The sequence below is a fragment of the Rhipicephalus microplus genome, chromosome 7, assembly GCF_043290135.1.
Source record: "Rhipicephalus microplus isolate Deutch F79 chromosome 7, USDA_Rmic, whole genome shotgun sequence".
Taxonomy (NCBI): Eukaryota; Metazoa; Arthropoda; class Arachnida; order Ixodida; family Ixodidae; genus Rhipicephalus; species Rhipicephalus microplus.
The window spans coordinates 148706685-148726779 of NC_134706.1; the positions used below are offsets into that span (position 1 = coordinate 148706685).

General features: G+C 48.3%; 1 protein-coding gene across 1 annotated transcript in view; it reads right to left on the reverse strand.

Annotated features, from left to right (window-relative positions):
• LOC142767903 (uncharacterized) overlaps positions 1-20095 on the reverse strand; it is a 234809-nt gene that overhangs the window by 89678 nt on the left and 125036 nt on the right. The window contains exon 8 of the mRNA XM_075870146.1: positions 2029-2130. Coding sequence (XP_075726261.1) covers positions 2029-2130 — 102 coding nt within the window. The remainder of the gene's footprint in view (positions 1-2028; positions 2131-20095) is intronic.

Genomic DNA, 20095 nt, shown 5'->3' on the forward strand with positions numbered 1-20095 from the left:
AACGTACGACCAATAACAACTTGCTCCATAGGGTGAATGCAGCATCACACACCAATGAGCAGCTACGCAACTATAGGCTGCGCACTTCTGATTAGAGAACTAATATTCACAAAAATTGAATATTACTATGATGCGAAACATTTTATTGTACTTGCAGTATTGAAAGAGATTGAAGATAAGACAGCATGAGGTATCATAAAAAATTAAATGCATATTGCCTGAAATTGATGGTACAGATATAGTCACTAGCTTAAGAACCATAATGTATACGTTTTGGGCATAAAGTGTTATGCATTGCAGACGTCTTGAACACAAATTTTGTGACCTAAAAGATTGTATTTATTTGTTGTAAGCATTATGCGTCTATTATATAATAAAGCTAGGCCCCCAAACTCAGCATTAGGTTCGCTTTTAAAATATTATGCACGCTCATTGTGACTGCCAGGAATCCTATGATTCGTTTGAGCGGAGTGAGTTTGATGTAAATGTTTGCATTTAGCGGCTTTCACGAGCTTTTACGAATAAAAAAGTTCGGTAATCCTGTGAAGAACTCCATTTTTGTTTATATGTTTTTTTCATCTTCCTCAATTTGTGAATTTTAAATCAGGGGAACCACGGGAAGTTATTTACTTGCGTTCGTAGCACTTGCTTCTGCTCCTTCTTGCCCCTCGATCAAGGATATTAAAAGTTGGATCGCGCTCAGTTATATCGCTCGGATCGCGTGTCACCTACAACAAGGATAACGACAGCAAGTAGTGGCGAGCAGAGAACAGAAGCCGCACTGTGCTGCGCCGGACAGGTCAACCATGCATTCGTCAAAGATGACTCAATCGGGACACACGTTCTGCGCCACTCTGCGGTGTGCTAAAACCGCGAATTTCTAGTTCTGCGAAAGTTTTTAACGTTTTCTAAAGGCAACAAGTCAGCGCAAAAATTTTGACCCAATAATTGAACAGGTATTGATTTTTTACGAGTAAACGTGACTACACCCAGTTGTCTGCAAACCTGACTGGACTGACGGAAGCGCAGTGTCACGTGACAAATTTATGAAGAGAGTGCTGAGCTACATTCAGAAAAATGCATTTTTTGGAATGGTTGAATTCAAGTTCAATCGGATACACGGTTATAGTTTCTGGTACTTTTGACGTGTAATTCATATGATGTCAAGTGTTTATAGAATGCTCCCTGCTGATGAATTTCCTGTAGCAGCGGTTTGAATATTTGTGTCTTTACTTTTATTAGTGTCACTCAAGTACACGTGGTGAAATAAAATCATTGGTAAGAATGTCGTGTAGCCAAAGTTTTGACAAGATAGCTTTTCTCAGGAAGGCAACGCTGTTGCCCCGACGAAGACAAGTCATCTTTCCAAAACACTGTTTCCAACGACATTCTTTCTCAAACAACTGATCGCTTCAATCGTCTCCGCGCCTCTGAACTTAAGTCTCGTTTGACACTCAAGTTATGTAAGAAAACTATGCCAGTCGTCATAACAAACGGGATTGAGTCAAATACACCATGTCCTTCTCGTGATAGGTTTTTTTTTCAGAATGGTTCAGATATTCTTGGTTTAACGTTTGCTTAGTAAACACACACAAAGAAAAAAAACAGACTAAGGAAATTCCACGATTGGCCGCATCAACAGAGCGGCCAGTGGACTTGAAACAAGGCACGGGCGCTTTCCGCGTGAATATGCGATATGGAAAGGAAGTGTTTTTGGGTTTCTGCGGTAACACCCCAGCTCTCAATTTTTGTCCTTTTCCTCTATTTTCGGAGTAATGAGTGAGGTTATGAAATATATATTCTGTTCCTGATTTACTCCTTGTAGGATACCCGACAACTGCCAGGGGCAAAGTCGGCGCTGCTGTGGCCGAGAACAAATACATGGGAGGTATAGGAAGTTCCCACCCTCTGGTAAAACATATGTATTGAGCAACAATTTGTTTGTTTGTGAATACAAAATACGTACAAATGTGAACATGCACACGTGTTGAGGTTGTGCGAAAACTGCCACAGTCGTTAAAGACATACCATTTGCTGAGTCTACGTAGGTAAGCAGCAAGCAATGGTTTTGTGCCTCTTCAACTGTATAACTGTAGGGAAGTATCATGGGTGCAATGTTGGTTGGTACAACTGAAAAGAACGGAAGGTAGACTATAGCGTTTTTGTAATCCAGAAATAAGGCGACAAACAAGTAAACTTTTCAAATGGTACACGCTCTTTCTTTGAAGAGTAATTATTCTTAGTGTTATTTGGCTTTGAGTCACCTTACTCATCTCATATAGACAACCAACCTATCCATATACTAGACGTTTTTTGCATGAACGTCTTCGCAAATAAAACTGTTCTAACTGCCAATCATTAGAAAAACTTGTGCAGGTGCCGTTCACGTTTTGTTTTTCGTTTAACTTGCACAAATAACAGTGAAGCAGAAGTGCTTTTTTTTAATTTTGAGACTACTTTTCTTTAGTCATTTGTGTACCCGCGAAGTTCAACTTTCAAACGTTCGAAGGCTATTCTCCTATTTGTACTGAGCGAATTTGTGTTCCTCGAGCTTTCTTTTTGCGCGTGATATTTGATACGCGCAACTTGATTTCTGCTATGCTGATCTAACCGGAGTACAAACAAAGGTATATTTTAACTGGAAGCGTAACTTCCATAGAAGCCCATGAATCCAGCAGTCGGCGGCCCTTTGCCACCGTCGCTATCTACCTGAGGAGAGAACACCTAACAGCAAAATAAAATGACTTCAGAATCAGAAGCGCTAGCGACGTCACGAATTTGCCCGACACGGCGCGAAATTGAAATTTTCCTTCATTGCTTGCCTGTTTCGTCCCATTATTTTTACGCGATCTTATTGCGCAATAATTGTGTCTCGCTATTTGCATGCAAAAATATAAGAAACAAAAATGGCAAATATTAAGAAAGCAATGTTATTTATTAGACAAATGACTTACTTGCAATATGCACAAAAAACTTCGCAGAGGCGATTGTTGGGAGACAATTGTTCACGAGAACAATAACATATTAGTTTGAAAAGTCACGTTACCTTATCGTTGAAAACTACTGCAGCGAGACAGCAGTTTTGAAAATATAGCTTTGGTAGCCGTACAGTACAGCATCTTGTTGCTAAGCCTGTCGCGTTTAGTCACCAAAGTCGAAGCACGTCGGCCGTGCGCCAGCGAAAGCAGTCGGCAGTCACAGGAGCGGCTATATACACATTGCGTAAGCTAGTTGAGTTATGAAATGGGCATAAAAAATAATCGAACTTCTGTAGGTACGCACAAAGTACTACGGAAAAGTAAGCGATGCCTCGTTGACCTGGTAATGCACCGAACCAAAGAACAAGCCAAGCTAAACACAAGCTCTGATAGCATATTGCCACAGAGCACCTACATATATTCCTGAATACGCCTTCACATTCATTGGCCCATGTCACCAGACTGCTTTCATGTGCCCCATGTTTGTGAAACCAAACGAAAAAATGATGGGAGCTGAACAAAATACCAATGAATAAAGCGTTAATAAACTAATCTACAATTTTATTTCAACATATAAAACTAGAAGTATTGATAATAAACGTTTATTTGTTTTTTTTTTGCAATTTGACCCCCCTCACCTTATCGCACTTCAATTGTCACGCGGTTGTTGATGTTTGTCGCAATGGGTTCGAGACCACTTTTCGTTCCGACTTTCGCGACCTATTTAAATTGACCTTGCACCAACTCCTTCGCGTGGAGGGGGACCTATCTCACTTGTCGGCCGATAAATAGTGTGGTATGCACGGCCGTCGCTTAGTTACTTAAACTGGAACACGTTCTGCGCTGCAGAGTTGCGCGGGACACAATCGGACCATACAAAATAAGCAGCCGACGCACCAGCCAGACAGGTGGTGATAGGCTGCTGTGCGTGCCTGTGGTGTGGACCCAAGCGAGGCATACGTTAGTGGGCAGCGTCGCGGACTGAGTGTTTAATATATTAAAATGTAGTTTTGATGTTTTTACCACTTATAAATCTTCCAGGTTTTCATCTGAGGTTTCTATTCCTCGCGAAAGGCTGCCAGAACCCTTCATCTGGCTCCAATTAAATTTTGCCAGCCAGATAGAAACAGTGTTTCGAAGGCAGCAGCAGGGAATTCAGCGGCTGCACATATCGATAGAGGCCTACTTTGTGGCGAAAAGAATATCGGTCCATACCGTGACGGAGAGACGGTGGGCGGTGCTTTTGGTTCGGAAAATGGTCACGCCGGCAAGGGACACTAGATACTACGACAAGAAGGGGTTCAGTGAAGCCAAGATACAAGAAGCCAGCGATGGCGCAAAGCTGATCGAGGGTGAAGTCAACTCTAAAGGGCCCAGCGAGGAAGGGGACGTTGAGGTGGCAGTTTCTACGACAGAGTGGGCCGGAAACTACGATTGCGAGGCCCAGACAATCTTGCATGCTACGAACAACATCGATGTAGACAACGACAGTGAGTTTCAGGCGGCTGAGGCAAAAGCAGTTTCATATATTCCCACACGAAAATGTGCCGTGGGTGTCGACGCAAAGACGCAGTTTGCAAAAAGTGTTGCAGCAGTATTAGTGGCGTAGTCTACGGAAGATGGCCCCGAGGGTGCTAAAGCGAAACCCAAAAACGCCACGGAGCCTAATACGAAGCCTGCCTGAGATGCAGCAGTGTTGACGGGGCTCTTTCGAAAAGCTTCAGGTGAGCGGCTTGGCCAACGCAACGTGAACAGTCAACCACACGGTAGTGTTCTGCGAGCATGATCTGAGCGACTCAGTGCGGGAATCCCGGGAAAAAGTCAAATTTGCCATGCCGGAAGCCATGGAGACTGCAGCTGCTGGGAGAAAGGCCCGAGTGGTGCCACAGAGTCAAGGCCGCTTGCAACGAGGCCAACATCGCAGGCAAGCGTGACATCACCGGTGATACCGACGTCAGCAGCAAGATTCGCGTCGACGGGGGCCGAAGTCAAGACTTGCTCCGTGGAAGATGACATAGGCGACCTCGCTGAGCGAGCCCTTTCTTCACAAGAGGGAATGTAGGAGGTCACGTTCTCACTCAGTTACTTCTGCTGGAACACGATGTGTTCATCAGAGATGCGCGTGGCACAATCAGACAGTGCAAAAGGAGAAGCCGATGCGCCAGCCGAACAGTTGGTGGTGGGCAGTTTTGCGTGCCGGAGGTGTGAGACATCGTGAGACACGACCTACTTAGCTATCTTCAAGATACCACAAAGTTTATTCACACTTTAACAGGCAGTGAGTTGGTCTTGTTAGCTCAATTTCTATGTCTAATCTGCGATGCTCATTTTTTTAATGTTGCCTCTTTCTCTGATTATTTTTTGACCGTTAACATCTACTGATATACCACTTGGGTTTGTTTAATATATTGACAGCTGATGTTAGTCGTCAGCGTCAACGCGGGTATACCCACGTTTAACGGTGCTATTGGCCTCGAGCTTTTCGACTGGCGCCCTCCCGCGTGTAACGTCAATTTGTGGATTCCAAATTCAATATCGCTGCGGCCATCAGAGCTCCTGTACTCACATCGTCTGCTCCAGGTGGAAACGTCGTCTAACAGCCTTGCGAGAGTCAACGAGTGTCTTCAACGCCTGATTACGAGCGCGATGACAATTGGTTTAGTTGCGGCCTGATTGACAAGGCAAGTAAATTACCCTGTTGGCCAACAAGTCCGCCCAAGCCTGTGACCGCATTGCGGGTAAGAAAGTGAAACCACAAGAGTATGAGTTCTTGCTCATCATCCCACTCCAACGTGCGTTACTATTTTGTAAAGGTGTATTTTTTGATGTTTCAGCAATCAGGCCTTTCTAGAGAATCAGAAATTACATGCTGATATAGGTTGTGAAACATTGAAGTGTCTCATGAAGGGTGAGGCGGTGCACGATGCAGGCTACATTGTTGAATGCGCGCTCGAGGCTGTCAACAGAGAACGCATCGCACCATCGAAGCTCTCCTCCTGCAAACAAGTGGATATGCGAACCCGCCACACAACGTTACTGTCGTTATCCACGGCGGTGAAGTGGCGAATGCTCACAGTTCAAATATGGGCGAGGCAATGTCTACACGTGTAACTTATTATGTGTGAAGCAGGTTGAGGCAATGTTTTCGTGCAACTTAACAAGAAAGGTATGTTCAATGCTGGTCTGCAGTTGCTGTCGAACTCATCACGTTTTGCATTGGGTATATCTTTATAAATGAAAAACCTAGTTACAGCTCCAAACTAATTTGAAGATTTAGTGTTTGCCCCATTTTTATTTGAGCGAAAAATACCTTAGTGCAGCGCCACAAATTTCTGATATTGCCAAGTTCCATTTCCCAAGTTTGTTATCGTCCCAAAACACTACACAATTTTCAGCGCAAACCGTGCCAGCAGTTTTCGAGCAGCTTCCGGACTGTAGTAGATCATTTTGATAAGATCACGCCTACTCTACAAACTGTACAGATTATCCTGGATCCTACGCCACCGCCAGCGATAACGCTAGAACATTCGACAGCAAGAGTATAAATGCCGACGCGCTTCGCCGCTTGTCAGTAGTTGATCGACGGCAGACGCTCCGTTCGCCCCTTACCTGGTGCCGGGATTCCCGCAACCAGGCACGCTGCCAGTCATCGACCCCATCTCATCGAGCATCAAGCGAACCCCTGGACAACCACCCGGCTCTGTCCAGGCCTTCATCGTGAGCCAACGCCCGGGCACCAAAGCGCAAGCCGTGGGAGCCAGGGCCAGGATGGAAGTGTGATGGCTTTTGCAGCACCACCGCCGAAAGCTCAACGCTTTAACTTCAGTGCTCCAGAGGGGAGCACCGTCGACGACATCATAGATGCCCTCGAAGCAGTAACCAGCCCAGCCGGTATCAAGTCCCTCCAGCACATTGGAAATGCAAAGTTCAGCGCCGCAGCCGCAGACGTCCTTGCAGCCACGAAGCCGAAGTGCCGGGGCGCCATTTTCTTGAACGGCGAATCAGTTCCACTAGTCAGCGTAGGTCCTGAAATAGTCCACGTCACATTCTTCCGGGTACCACTGTGGGTAGGCGACGCAGCCCTAGCGACTGCTCTCTCCGCCTACGGCAACGTGCAACAAATCCACGAGCCAGTGTTCAACGGCCACCCTGGGGTTGGCACAGGTGTCCGTGTGGCGCGAGTGGAAATAAAAAGCCAAATACCAAACTTTCTGACAGTTCAAGGCTACAATGTCATGTGTGACTACCGGGTGTCACGAAAGTGTGCTGTAAGTGCAGGAATGCTCGCCACATCGTCAAATGTTGTGCCACGCCCCGTTGCACGCGCTGCAACGTGTTTGGACATGCCAGAGAGGGATGCGCAGAACCGTGGCGCACGTGCTCAGGCAGCCATGCAACAGCTGACTGCGTACGTCCGAAGACCTTTGCAGAGGCTGCAGCAACGGCAACCAAAGGGCAAGCGTGCACCGACCTCACGCCCGCATTGCAAGATTGTTATCCAGCGCTTCAGCCTGCGAGCAACACTGACACAACCGCCACTGACGCCTATGCTGAACCACAAGACGCAGGAGACCTGCCTCCCCTGTCTGAGAAAGCCTCGTCAACCCTTCACGCCCCGTCAGAGACCAGCGACTTCCCGCCGGACGCCCAAGAAGAGCACAGTTCATCCAAATCCGAAGCCCGAGTGCCCGTACTTAGCAGAAACCACGAGAGCTACAGCTCTGAAATAGTTGGCAGCACCATTAGCTCCGAGGAGGCGAGAGCTTCAATGAGACGGGGCACCCGAACAACGGGACGTGCAGACGCTCCGGTCATCAGCCCAGACAAGACCACAACAGTGATTATGCCACCGACAACGACGAGCGCCCGCGTCAGCAAGTACTCGGCTCAGAACCGCAAACTGAGCCTGTCAAACCCCGTTTACCAGATTACAGGTGCGGCCACCAGCGCGAGTGTTGGTGCCAGTGCCATGGAAATAGACCATCCAGCCACCAAACAAGCCTACCCACCGACCACGGACTCTGAGGGCTCTACGGACAGTTTTAAGCCCCAAAGAATTCGCTAATGCTTTGACAAGATCAGAGCATTTCTCTCTTTAGTCATGTTCACTCTTTGAGCGCTCGCCCCACCCTCTGCAAGGGGTTTCTTTGAAGTTTGCGCGCACTCTCCCTTTTTTCAAATTGGCTACGGTGCATTTTCTTTCCTTAAACGTCAGGGGTTTCAGACGCCCAGATGAGCAGAGAGAAGTCATACACTTCGCAAGGTCACGTCATGTAGACATCCTCTTCTTACAGAAATGTAATTTTAGAACCCCTTTTATGTGCAATCCTTTTGTTCACATTTTGGAGTTGAAGCCTTTTTTTCGCTGACTGATTCAAAATTGTGCGTAGTCGCAATTGTTTTCTTGACACCAGCGTTACGTCGAAGAGCACACTGTGTTTATGGTTTTGACGTCCTCACACTAGCAGTAGACTTTGACCTCCATGGCAGAAGAGTAAGAGCGCTCGTAATATATGCCCCAGCTCAACTTGGGGGTACTGTCAATTTTTTTCAATTACCTCGATTCATTTATTTTTGACAGCTACCCTACATTCTTAGTAGGGGATTTTAACTGTGTTGAGGACACCAACAGCGATGCTCGCGGACGCAGAGAAAGCAGACAATATAGCGGAGTTAGTGCATTGCGACAACTCATCTGCAATTTCAAGCTCAGGGATGCTTGGGTCGACACTCACGGAAATGACTTCTTCGCAACATGGCAACGGGGTCCCAACATGACCCGGCTAGACCGCTTCTACTTTCCAGAAGTGCTAGCCACACATGTCTTTAGTTGCGAGGTCCTACAATTCTCACCGGACGTTCATGCATTACAGACCACTTTCCAGTGTCTGTAAAACTTTTTTATGAACAATCCACTACATTTAGGAACCATTGGTAAATAGACACCACACTCGTGCACGAACCGGAAAGCGTAGCATTACTGCGCAATGCACTAGAGCAAGCATGCAAAAGGCCGCCTGAACCACGTAACTGGGACGCATTGAAACACAGTTGGCGCACCAAGCTTATCAATGCTGGGCGCGAAAGGAAAGCGCGCCTGACGACAGAGATAAACGACATGCTGCGAAAAGCGCGCGTTGTACGCAGAGGCGAGACGCTGATGTTCGCAATGCTTGACTATCTCGATCAGTTAAAGGCACGGTACGAACTAATGCTACGTCTTAGTTCGTGCACGGCTGCGCAGTCTTTTATCAACGGACGACGGGTTTCAGACCCAGCTGTTCTTCGAAGTGTTCGCAACGGTTCCTTGGGTAAACAAATGCATGTCCCTTTCGTTCAGTTGCCGAACGGCGAACAGTCAACACGAGCAGAAGACATAATGAGGGTCTTTGAAAGACATATTTTGAATCTTTTCAGGGCGGAGAACGCAAACGACATGAACTATACCACCTTAGTAATGAGTTTTGCGAGAGAATTTCCCGCATACCGGAGGAGCTCCGTGATGGTCTGTGCAGCCCAGTGATTCTGGATGAATTAGGAATCGTGCTTCATCGCATGAACACAACCGCCGCCGCCGGCCTTGATGGGATACCTTTCCGTTTCTACAAAACCTTCCTTGAAACAGTACAAGACCACCTTTTGACAATGCTCAATGGGCTTCTTGCAGACTGAATCATACCGAATAGGTTTCGTGGGAGCAGAGTTAAACTCTTGCCTAATAGCGAGGGAGAGCCGTCCGATCCAATGGCGTGGAGGGCCATTTCGCTACTTAATCCGGTATATAAGATATAGACAGTCATCCTTGCAAACCTCATAACAACCATTCTACCTAAAATAGTAAGCGACAAACAAACATGGTGTGTCCCAGGTCGTACGATCTATTCCTCGCTTGCACTGACTCGCGATTTATTTACGTACGCTACAAGAACACAAATATCTGGCATTTTTGTTTCCTTGGATCAGGAAAAAGCTTTTGATCGCGTAGAATGCAACTATCTCTTCGCTGTGCTTGAGTGTTATGGCTTCCTAGCCCATTTAACCGACACCCTCCGCTTACTATACACAGACTCAGGAACGTCATTAGTATTGAATGGCTATACATCTGAACCAATTGCAGTAAGGAGGGGCATTCGACAAGGCTGTCCTTTCTGCGCAATTCTCTTTGTATAATGCATAGATTCATTATTGAAACAAATCCACAAATGCACTTCGATACGCGGTTTCCCTCTTCCAGGCTTGGGCCAAGTGAAAGTAGTGGCATACGCTGATGACATCTCGTTGTTTATTCGGAACATAGATAGCTACAGAGCCTTTCTGCGAATATACCACACGTATAGTTACCTGTCGGGAGCACGTCTTAATCCCGGAAAAAGCAAGGGATTGTGCTTTGGGATGCACAGTGAAGAGTTCCCTGATAGCGTGCAAATTGTCTAAGGCGTTCAAGTCTTAGGTGTAACTTTCCTTTCAACTGTTGAGGTAGGCCGCATCACATGGAAAGAAATCCAACACAAAGTGGACAGACGAATTGAAGTCGCCAGAACATTTCAACTACCTTTTACTGAAAGAGCTTACCTAATTAAATCCAGCATAACAGCGCCACTGCTTTATGTAGCCAGAACTGCCTGACCACCTCGACGGGTTTTACTAAGAGTGGCTACTGCGTGCGGCTCGTTTTTCTGGTATGGCCACGCCGAAGCGCTTGCCAGAGCCTTGGTCCGCCTAACAGTAAAATGGGAGGGCTCAGTGTACCCAACCATGATGTAATGTGCCGCATGTTGGTTCTCAAAAACACCTGGACACTCTTGGAGAACTCATCGTATCGAGGCAGGCAACTTGTAGTGTACCTACTAGAAAACTCTAGAAGACTTTTCGGTTTAGCAAACGACACGGGACCAGCTTCTGAGCAGCCACCAGCGTATTACACACATGGTATAAAATCTTTGCAAAAATGGCAAAACGATTTTCCAGTTCAAGAACTTATGGAAATGTCCCCCACCTACATGAGGGAGTTAATAGCATTTAAAAGCCTATCTGAAGAACAACGCTGGAGATGCCGGGCGAAAAGACGCTGGACTCTTACAAACACGTATCTCCTCTCCGAGGTCCACGACCTAAACTGGCTCAGTGAATGGGGGGCTTCACCAACGGCCGACCGCCTTGCGTCGTGGAGCGTGGCGCCCTCCGTCACATGCCCGAAATGAGGTCGCGTCGAAACACTAAACCATGTCTTCCATGAATGTATAGTGGCGCGCACCTTTTGGCGCATGGTTACCAGGATGTTCGAAACAAGTATGCACCTTTTGGCGCATGGTTACCAGGATGTTCGAAACAAGTATGCAGTGGAAGTCTAGCCACAGGGATAACTTAGTCGTACTCTTAATGGCTATCGGAGCCTTCGTCTTATGGAAACGAAGGGGACTGGCCTGCTTGAGGGGACGGCCCCAGAGAGCCATGTTTCCCCTACTACATCGGCTAAGAAACGCAGAACTAGTCATCCTGGGAGAGGAGGCTTTCCTTTGACGGTGGTTTACGCGATTTATTATTGTAAAAAACAAGTGTCCATGCCTTTTCTCTCCTATTGAGGAGGTGGGCTGGAGCTTGTACCACTGTGACATTACAGTGTGCATTTTTCTTTTCTTTTTTAGAGACATGTCCTTTTGTGCAATATTGTTTTTGAGCGCGAGAGCAATTGTCCACACAGGTGAATGCAAAATATCACGCTACACTGTGAATGACCTCCCCTTGTTTGTTCTATAGCCTTACTGTTTAGTTATGTTTAATCATCTCGATGTCATGAATGTCCTGTCTTTGTTGCACACTTTTTTCAATGTACGTCACTGCATACGCTATAAGTTCTTTCGCTGTATATAACAGTTTGCTTTGTACATACGCATTGTTCACCATTGTCAATTTTTATGTGTGCACATAAGCTGTGTAAGATATATCCGGAAATAATATTCTCCTAAACGCTATCTGTTCAAGACTGCTACTGTAATCGAACTTTCCGTTTACCGGGCACAGGTTCGCCCAAATAAACAGTTAAATTCCAGCATTAATCTCCTCTCTTCGGCCACGTCACGACCCCGTGACATCTGGTGGAGGTGCTGATTCGTTCATGTACCGGACGCCCCCATCAAGCTGTGAACCCAGCCCACGTCGCGGAGAAGACACCGACGCCAACCAGGAGCAGCGAACAAGCCACCGACAGCAAGGGCTACCACCGGTGTACGGGCTTCTACAAGACAAGGCGCGGAAGACCAAGTCCATGACCGCGACTGCAGCGACAATGACAACCGCAGCGTCCCAGCCCACGATGGCCAAGCATCAACCCAGGGAACCACCAATTTTACATGGGTCATCGTTCGAAGATCCGGAGTGCTGGGTAGAAACATACGACCATGTGGCCGCCCTCAACCACTGGGACTATGACGAAAAGTTTCGTCGTCTGTTCTAGTTGCAAGACACCGCAAGGACCTGGCTCGAAAATTGGGAGTCCCCGCTCCGAACGTGGGATGTTTCTGCGGCGCATTCCTGCAAACGTTCGCAAGCTTCACTCGCAAAGAGAGGGCTGCTGCTTTATTAGAAACCCGGGTTAAGCTGCCAAATGAAAATGTCGCCATTTTCACAGAAGAAATGACCCGCCTATTTCATCACACTGACCCAGACATGCCTGAGGAGAAAAAAGTTCGTTTCCTCATGCGAAGGGTCAAACAGCAGCTCTTCGCGGAACTCATGAGATATCCACCGAACACCGTCCATCAATTTGTAGCCAAAGCGACCACTATGGAAAAGACCGTGGACATGCACACCCGACGGTATATTCGTCGCCTGACGCCAAAATGCGCTGCTGCTCAAGCCAGTAACTCCGAAGACCTGCGTGAAACGATCCGAGTGATCGTGCGGGAAGAGCTGCGCAAGCTTTTGCCTTCAGTGAAGCCTCAAGTGGATTCGATTGCCGACATTGCGCAACACAACGTTCGGCAATCGCCTCCAATTCCGCAAACACCGCTGCCCGAGCCAGAAACTATAGGCTACAGCACTGCAGTGTGCCACAACGCTCCTCCCCGTCCACACCAAAACACCCCCCGTCGATCTTCCGTCGCCAGACGACACCGCCGCCACCACCACCACCGACGTCCTACCGTTCGCCAGCGGACCAGCGCAGTGCGCCGAGGAAAACGGGCGTTTGGCGTTCCCTGGACAACCGCTCGCTCTGCTACCACTGCGGTGAGGCCGGGCACACATACCGCCGTTGCCAGTACAGACAGGTGGGACTGCGTGGCTTCGCCGTCAATGCACCACGTCCGCAGCTAGGAGAACGGCCACGTGACATCGCCGACTACCTGACAGGAGCTAAATGGACACCACGAAGTCCTTCCCATTCACCTTCGCCTAGCCGCCGCATGTCACAGCACCCGCGGCAGTATTCTAGCCCAACGCGGGGCCGGTCTCCTAGCCCGTATCCGGGAAAGTAAGCGCAGCAACCGATAGAGGTTCAGTTGCTGTGCGACGAACTACCGAAGATCCTCCGACGACAACGACGCCGCAACGGAGCTTTCCGAACAACACGCCAACCAGGCAAAGTCTTGACGATGAAACCTCACTCACCAAAGGTGCCCTGACGACGCAGTATAGAAGTAGAGGAACAAGTCAACGAAGCTGTGACCCGATGCCACGGCCTAACTGTAACGCGAGACGGCGAACTAGCGACCTCGACGTTCTTATCGACGGCCACAGTGTGACCACTGTCGTCAGTACTGGAGCCGACTATTTCGTGATAAGTGGGTCGTTCGCCGTGAAGTTAAAGAAAGTTAGGACAGCTTGGGAAGGCCCTGAAATCCGCACAGCCGGAGGTCATCTCGTAACGCCTGCAGGAATCTATGCAGCGAGAGTCACAATTAACGGCCGTAGTTATCCTGCTGACTTTGTAGTACTACAGCATTGCTCAAGAGATGTCGTCCTTGGCATGAACTTCTTATGCCTCCATGATGCTGTCATCAACCTAAGAACACAGTCGATAACGTTATCCCCAGAAGAAGCACTACCGCCGCGCACGCTGTCAGGGAACCATACCTTGAACGTACTGAAAGAAGAAGTCACCATTTCGCCTCGCTCAAGCGTCATTATTTCATTTGGCGCTCCTAAATCACCTGACTTGGAAGGCGTCGAAGGGGGCAGTCAGCCGCTGTTGGTCACCCAAAATATTTGTGTCGCAAGAGTATTGCATAGCGGCGGCGAAGCAAAGCAACGGTTATGCTCGCGATTTTCAGCAATGAGCACAAACATGTGAACAAAGGAAACACGGTCGCATACATCGAAGAAATTGTCGAAGCCACCAGTGCTTTCGCCCTCGCCGATTCGGCGGAGCCTGCTCAGAGGAACCAAGTCCCTCCCATAGCTTTCGATGCCGATCCCAGACTTCCGAACCATAAGCAAGAACAGCTCAAGGCCCTGCTCCTGCAATACGAAGATTGCTTTTCGTCGTCATCGAAAATTCGGCAGACCCCAATCACGAAACATCGCATCACAACCGAAGAAAATGCCAAACCACTCCGCCAGAGTCCGTACAGGGTTTCGACGCGAGAACGTGAGGCCATGAAGAGACAATTTGATGAAATGCTGCGTGATGACATTATCCAGCCGTCCTAGAGTCCATGGGCATCCCCTGTGGTGTTAGTGAAGAAAAAGATTGGGACCCTACGTTTCTGCGTTGATTATCGCCGTCTGAACGAAATCACAAGAAAAGACGTGTATTCTCTCCCACAAATAAACGACGCACTTGATCGGCTATATAACGCCAAGTACTTTTCGTCAATGGACCTCAAGACTGGCTATTGGCAAATCGAAGTGGACGAAAGAGACCGAGAGAAGACGGTGTTTATAACACCGGACGGCCTCTTCGAGTTAAAGGTGATGCCCTTCAGTTTTTGCTCAGTGCCTGTAACTTTTCAACCCGTTATGGATAAAGTACTGGCAGGATTGAAGTGGCAGACTTGCCTTGCGTACTTTGACGACGTCGTCATGTTTTTTTCGAGTTTCGACGAGCATTTTCGGCACCTTGACGCTGTACTTGAAGCCATCAAGACGTCCGGACTCACACTGAAGGCAGAAAAGTAGAGATTTGCGTACGAGGAGCTCTTGTTTCAGGGGCACGTTATTGGCAAGTCCGGAGTTCGTCCCGCTCCACGGAAAACAGCCGCCATCGCTGACTTACCGCCGCTCACTGACAAGAAGGCGGTGCGCCGATTTCTGGGCCTGTGCGCCTATTATAGGCACTTCGATAGAAACTTCGCCCGCATCGCCGATCCTCTCACTAACCTTACCAAGGCCAACGTAGAGTTCAAGCGGGAAACGCTGAAGGAACACGCTTTCCAGGAGCTTAAACATCGCCTCCAGACGCCTCTGTTGGCCATTTCGACGAATTCCCCGAGACAGAAATACACACTGACTCAACCAGCGTAGGTCTTGGCGCCGTTCATGTGCAGAGGGCTGACGGACTTGAAAGGGTTATTAGTTACGCCAGCCGATCGCTATTCAAAGCAGAAGCCAATTATTCCACAATAGAAAAGGAGTGCCTCGCCATCATCTGGGCTACGTCTAAATTTCGCCCCTACCTCTATGGCAGCCCCTTTAAAGTTGCGAGCGACCACCACGCCTTGTGTTGGCTAGCCACCTTGAAGGACCCTTCAGGTCGCCTCGCACGATGGAGCCTGAGACTTCAAGATTATGACCTTACTGTCATTTACAAGTCTGGCAAGAAACACTTCAATGCCGACTGTCTCTGTCGTGCACCTGTCGACCAACCACCACCCGACGACCCGGATGACGACTACTTTTTGATGACGATAACTACCGACAGCTTCGCTGAACGACAGTGGGCCGACCCGGAACTTAAGGCGCTAATAGATTACTTTGAAGGCAGGACCACTGAAGTCCCGAAGATATTCAAGCGCGCACTTGCGTCGTTCTTCCTGCGAAACGGTCTTCCACAAAATAAAAACTTTTCACCGCTTCGAGCTAAGTACCTCCTTGTGGTGCCTTCAGCTTTGCGACCAGAACTCCTGCAGGCCATGCACGACGATCCGACGGCAGGGCACCTCGGTGTTTCTCGCACGCTCGCGAGGATACAAGAAAGGTACTACAGGCCACGTCTTACCACCGACGTCACTCGTTATGTGAGGACATGCCGTGACTGTCAGCGACGCAGGACACCACCGACAAAGCGAGCAGGACTTCTGCAGCCAATTGAAACACCTCGCTAAACATTCCAGCAAATTGGTATGGACCTACTGAGGCCGTTCCCGACGTCGGCTTTCGGAAACAAGTGAATCGTTGTAGCTACCGACTACCTCACCCGCTACGCCAAGACAAGAGCCCTGCCCAAACGCAGTGCATCCGAGGAAGCTAAGTTCTTAGCCGAAAATATTGTCCTACATCACGGTGCCCCGGAGGACCTTATCACTGTCAGAGGAACGGCATTCACTGCCGACCTATCTCAAGCGATCTTGGCATACAGCCAGACAAACCACCGCCGGACGACAGCGTACCACCAACAGACAAACGGCCTCACCGAGCGGCTTAACAAGACGATTGCCGTTATGCTGGCAATGTACGTCGACGTCGAACACAAGATGTGGGACGCCAATCTTCCGTACGTGACCTTCGCATACAACACGGTGGTGCAGGAGACGACGCAGATATCTCCATACAAATTGGTCTATGGAAGGAGCCCGGCAACGACGCTCGATGCCATGTTACCCAACGTCACCGACGAAGAAAACCTCGTGGTGAGTGAGTACCTTCAACGCGCCGAAGAAGCCCGATAACTCGCGCGTCTCCGTAACAAGAATCAACAGACGAGCAACCGCCACCGTTACAATCTTCGACGACGCTTCGTGGAATACCAGCCCGGTAAACGTGTTTGGTTGTGGACGCCGATACGCCGACGTGGACTAAGTTAAAAGCTTCTGCGACGGTACTTCGGACCATACAGGGTGGCTCGACGTCTCGGCCCACTTGATTTCGAGGTTGTCCCCGACGGCATCAGGAACTCTCAACGACGCCCTTCGCGACCTGAAGTCGTCCATGTCGCGCGCCTCAAGCCGTTTCATGCGCGTTAACAAACTGAAACGGTGTTTTTTTATTATTATTGTATTGTACTTTTTTATTGTACTTTCTTGCATTAATGTTGTACCTTCATCTTTAGATAAATCATCGGAACGATGCCTTTTTCAGAGGGGGGCAATGCCACGATCCATTTCCCAAGTTTTCTTATCGTACCAAAACACTACACAATTCTCAGTGCAAACCGCTCCGGCAGTTTTTCAGAAGCTTCCGGACTGTAGTAGATCATTTCAATAAGATCAAGCCTACTCTGCGAACTGTACAGATTATTCTGGAACCTACGCCACCGCCAGCGATAACACTAGAACAATCGAGGGCAAGAGTATAAATGCCGACGCGCTTCGCCGCTTGTCAGTAATTGATCGACGGCCGACGATCAGTTCACTGCTATCTGTGCAAGACTGCTACTCTAATCGAACTTTCTGTTTACCGGGCACAGGTTCGCCCGAAAAAACAGTTAAATCCCAACATAAAGTCCCCTGTCCTCAGCCACATCCCGACCCCGTGACAATATTCTTGTTAATAAAAAGAGACCATAAGTATTATACAGCTTTAAAATTTGTATTACCATTACAACATAAGGCTGCAGGTTGGAGAGGTTGGAGATATATAATACATAAGCCTTGGAAGACAATGAAATTGCAATATAATGTAGCTAACGTAATTGATATGTGCCTTTTAACATTTAACATGGCGCAGCGCTCGCCACGGAGACAAGCGGCCGCATGCACTTCTATGAAATAACGCTTTGCGCCTTCATCATCATCATCATAATCAGCCTGACTAGGTCTACTGCAGGACAAAGTCCTCTCCCATGTTTCGCCATATAACCTGGTCCTGTGCTTGCTGCTGCCAATTTATACCCGCAAACTTCTTAATCTCCTCTGCCCACCTAACCTTGTGTCTTCCCCTAACCCGCTTGCCTTCACTGGGAATCCAGTCAGTTACCCTTAATGACCAGCGGTTATCTTGTCTACACGCTACATGCCCGACCCATGTCTATTTCCCCTTCTTGATTTCAACTATGATATCCTTAACCCCCGTTTGTGCCCTTATCCACTCTGTTCTCTTCTTTTCTTTTAAGGTTACACCTGCCTTTTTTTCCATTGCTCGCTGCGTCGCCGTCAATTTAAGCTGAACTCTCTTGGTAAGTCTCCAGGTTTCTGCTCTGTAGCTAAGTACCGGCATGATACAGCTGTTATATACCTTCCTCTTCAGGGATAGTGGCAATCTACCTGTCGTGACTTGAGAGTGTTTGCCAATTGTGCTCCACCCCATTCTTATTCTTCTAGTTACTTCGATCTCATGGTTTGGCTTCGTTGTTATTGCCTGCCCTAAGTAGGCCCTCGAAGTGCACTATTATCTGTCTCGAAGCGCTGCTCTTTTCCGAGGTTGTTGTACATTACTTTCGTTTTCTGCAGATTAGGTTTAAGACCCACCTTTCTGCTCTCCTTGTCTGACTCCGCAATCATGAGTTGCAATTCGTCCCCTGAGTTACTCAACAATGCAATGTCATCGGCGAAGTGCAGGTTACTAAGGTACTCTCCATTAACTCTTATCCCGAACTGTTCCCATTCTAGGCTTCTGAAAACCTCCTGTAAGCACGCGGTAAATAGCATTAGGGAGATTGTGCTCTCTGCTTTACCGCCTTCTTGATTGGTATTCTGTTGCTTTCTTTATGAAGCACTATGGTAGTAGTTGATCCCCTGTAGATTTCTCCCAGAATGTTTATATATACTTCATCGATGCGCTGACTCCGCAGTGTCTGCATGACGGCTGATATTTCTACTGAATCAAACGCCTTCTCGAAGTCTATGAAGGCTATGCATAGTGGTTGGTTATATTCTGAGCATTGCTGTATTACCTGATTGATAGTATGAATGTGGTCGATTGTTGATGAGCCTGTTCGAAATCATGCTTGTTCCTTCGGTTGATTGAATTCTATTGCGTTCTTTACTTTGTTAGCAATTACCTTTGTAAATAGCTTGTATACTACAGAGAGCAAGCTGATCGCCCTGTAATTCTCCAAGTCCTTGTCATCTCCTTTCTTATGGATTAAGATTCTGTTTGCGTTCTTCCAAGACCCTGGTACTGTTCCCGTCAGGAGAGAGAAAAAGAGATTGACTTTATTTAAACATATCCTGAGGAGGCTGAGAAAGAGCCATTCCGATCCTTAATTCAACCTGGAGGCTCGGCCCAGGATGGCGCTGGCAGCTGAAGGCTTGTAGCGACGTCCCGGGCCCTCTGGACCGCCTATAGTTGCAGCTTGTATTGATTGCTCTTGAGGGCTTCCTGCCAAGCCTCTTGGGTATTCAGTTGTGCTGCGCTATGGGTAGGGCCCAGCCAGAGCATGTGTTCAAAATTGCAATAGGGATGGTTGCAAAGGGAGGATGTGGGTGGTGTGTCGGGGTCGACTCTGTGTAAGGTGGATGGTGTTATGTACGTACGTGTTTGCAATCTTCTGAGAGTTAGAGCTTGTGCTTTGTTAAGTTATGTGTGCAGTGCTGGAAAGGCACGTCTTTGTCCCCGGTAATGTTAAGTGATCTCGTGGTATGTGAGTGCTTTGTCCTGGCTGCAGAGATTCTCGTACCGCTCACTCATTGAGGGGTCGTTGTCCGCGGCGCGACGTGTGAGCTCACGTGCCAGGTGGTTGGCCTCTTCGTGGGGATCGCAGTGAACGAGTCCCGGTAACTGTCCAATGTGGGCTGGGAACCAGGAGACGTATATTTGAGCTTTCTGTTCTTTAACAAGGGTTTCTTTGCTCTCGTACTCTCTCATTGCGTTGGTGGTGAGTTTTCCAGTGCTTCCAGCTACTAGGCCAGCCGCGAACGTTCGTGCCGCCGTCTTAGAGTCTGTGTATATTGTGGAGTAGGCTTGGCAGCTTTGCAAGGCTGGTGCGATCGCCATTTCCTCTGCTTCGTGGACATTGCTTGATTGGACGGTTGCCGCGTTTATGAGGTTTCCGTCTATATCAACGACCGCTATGGCAAACG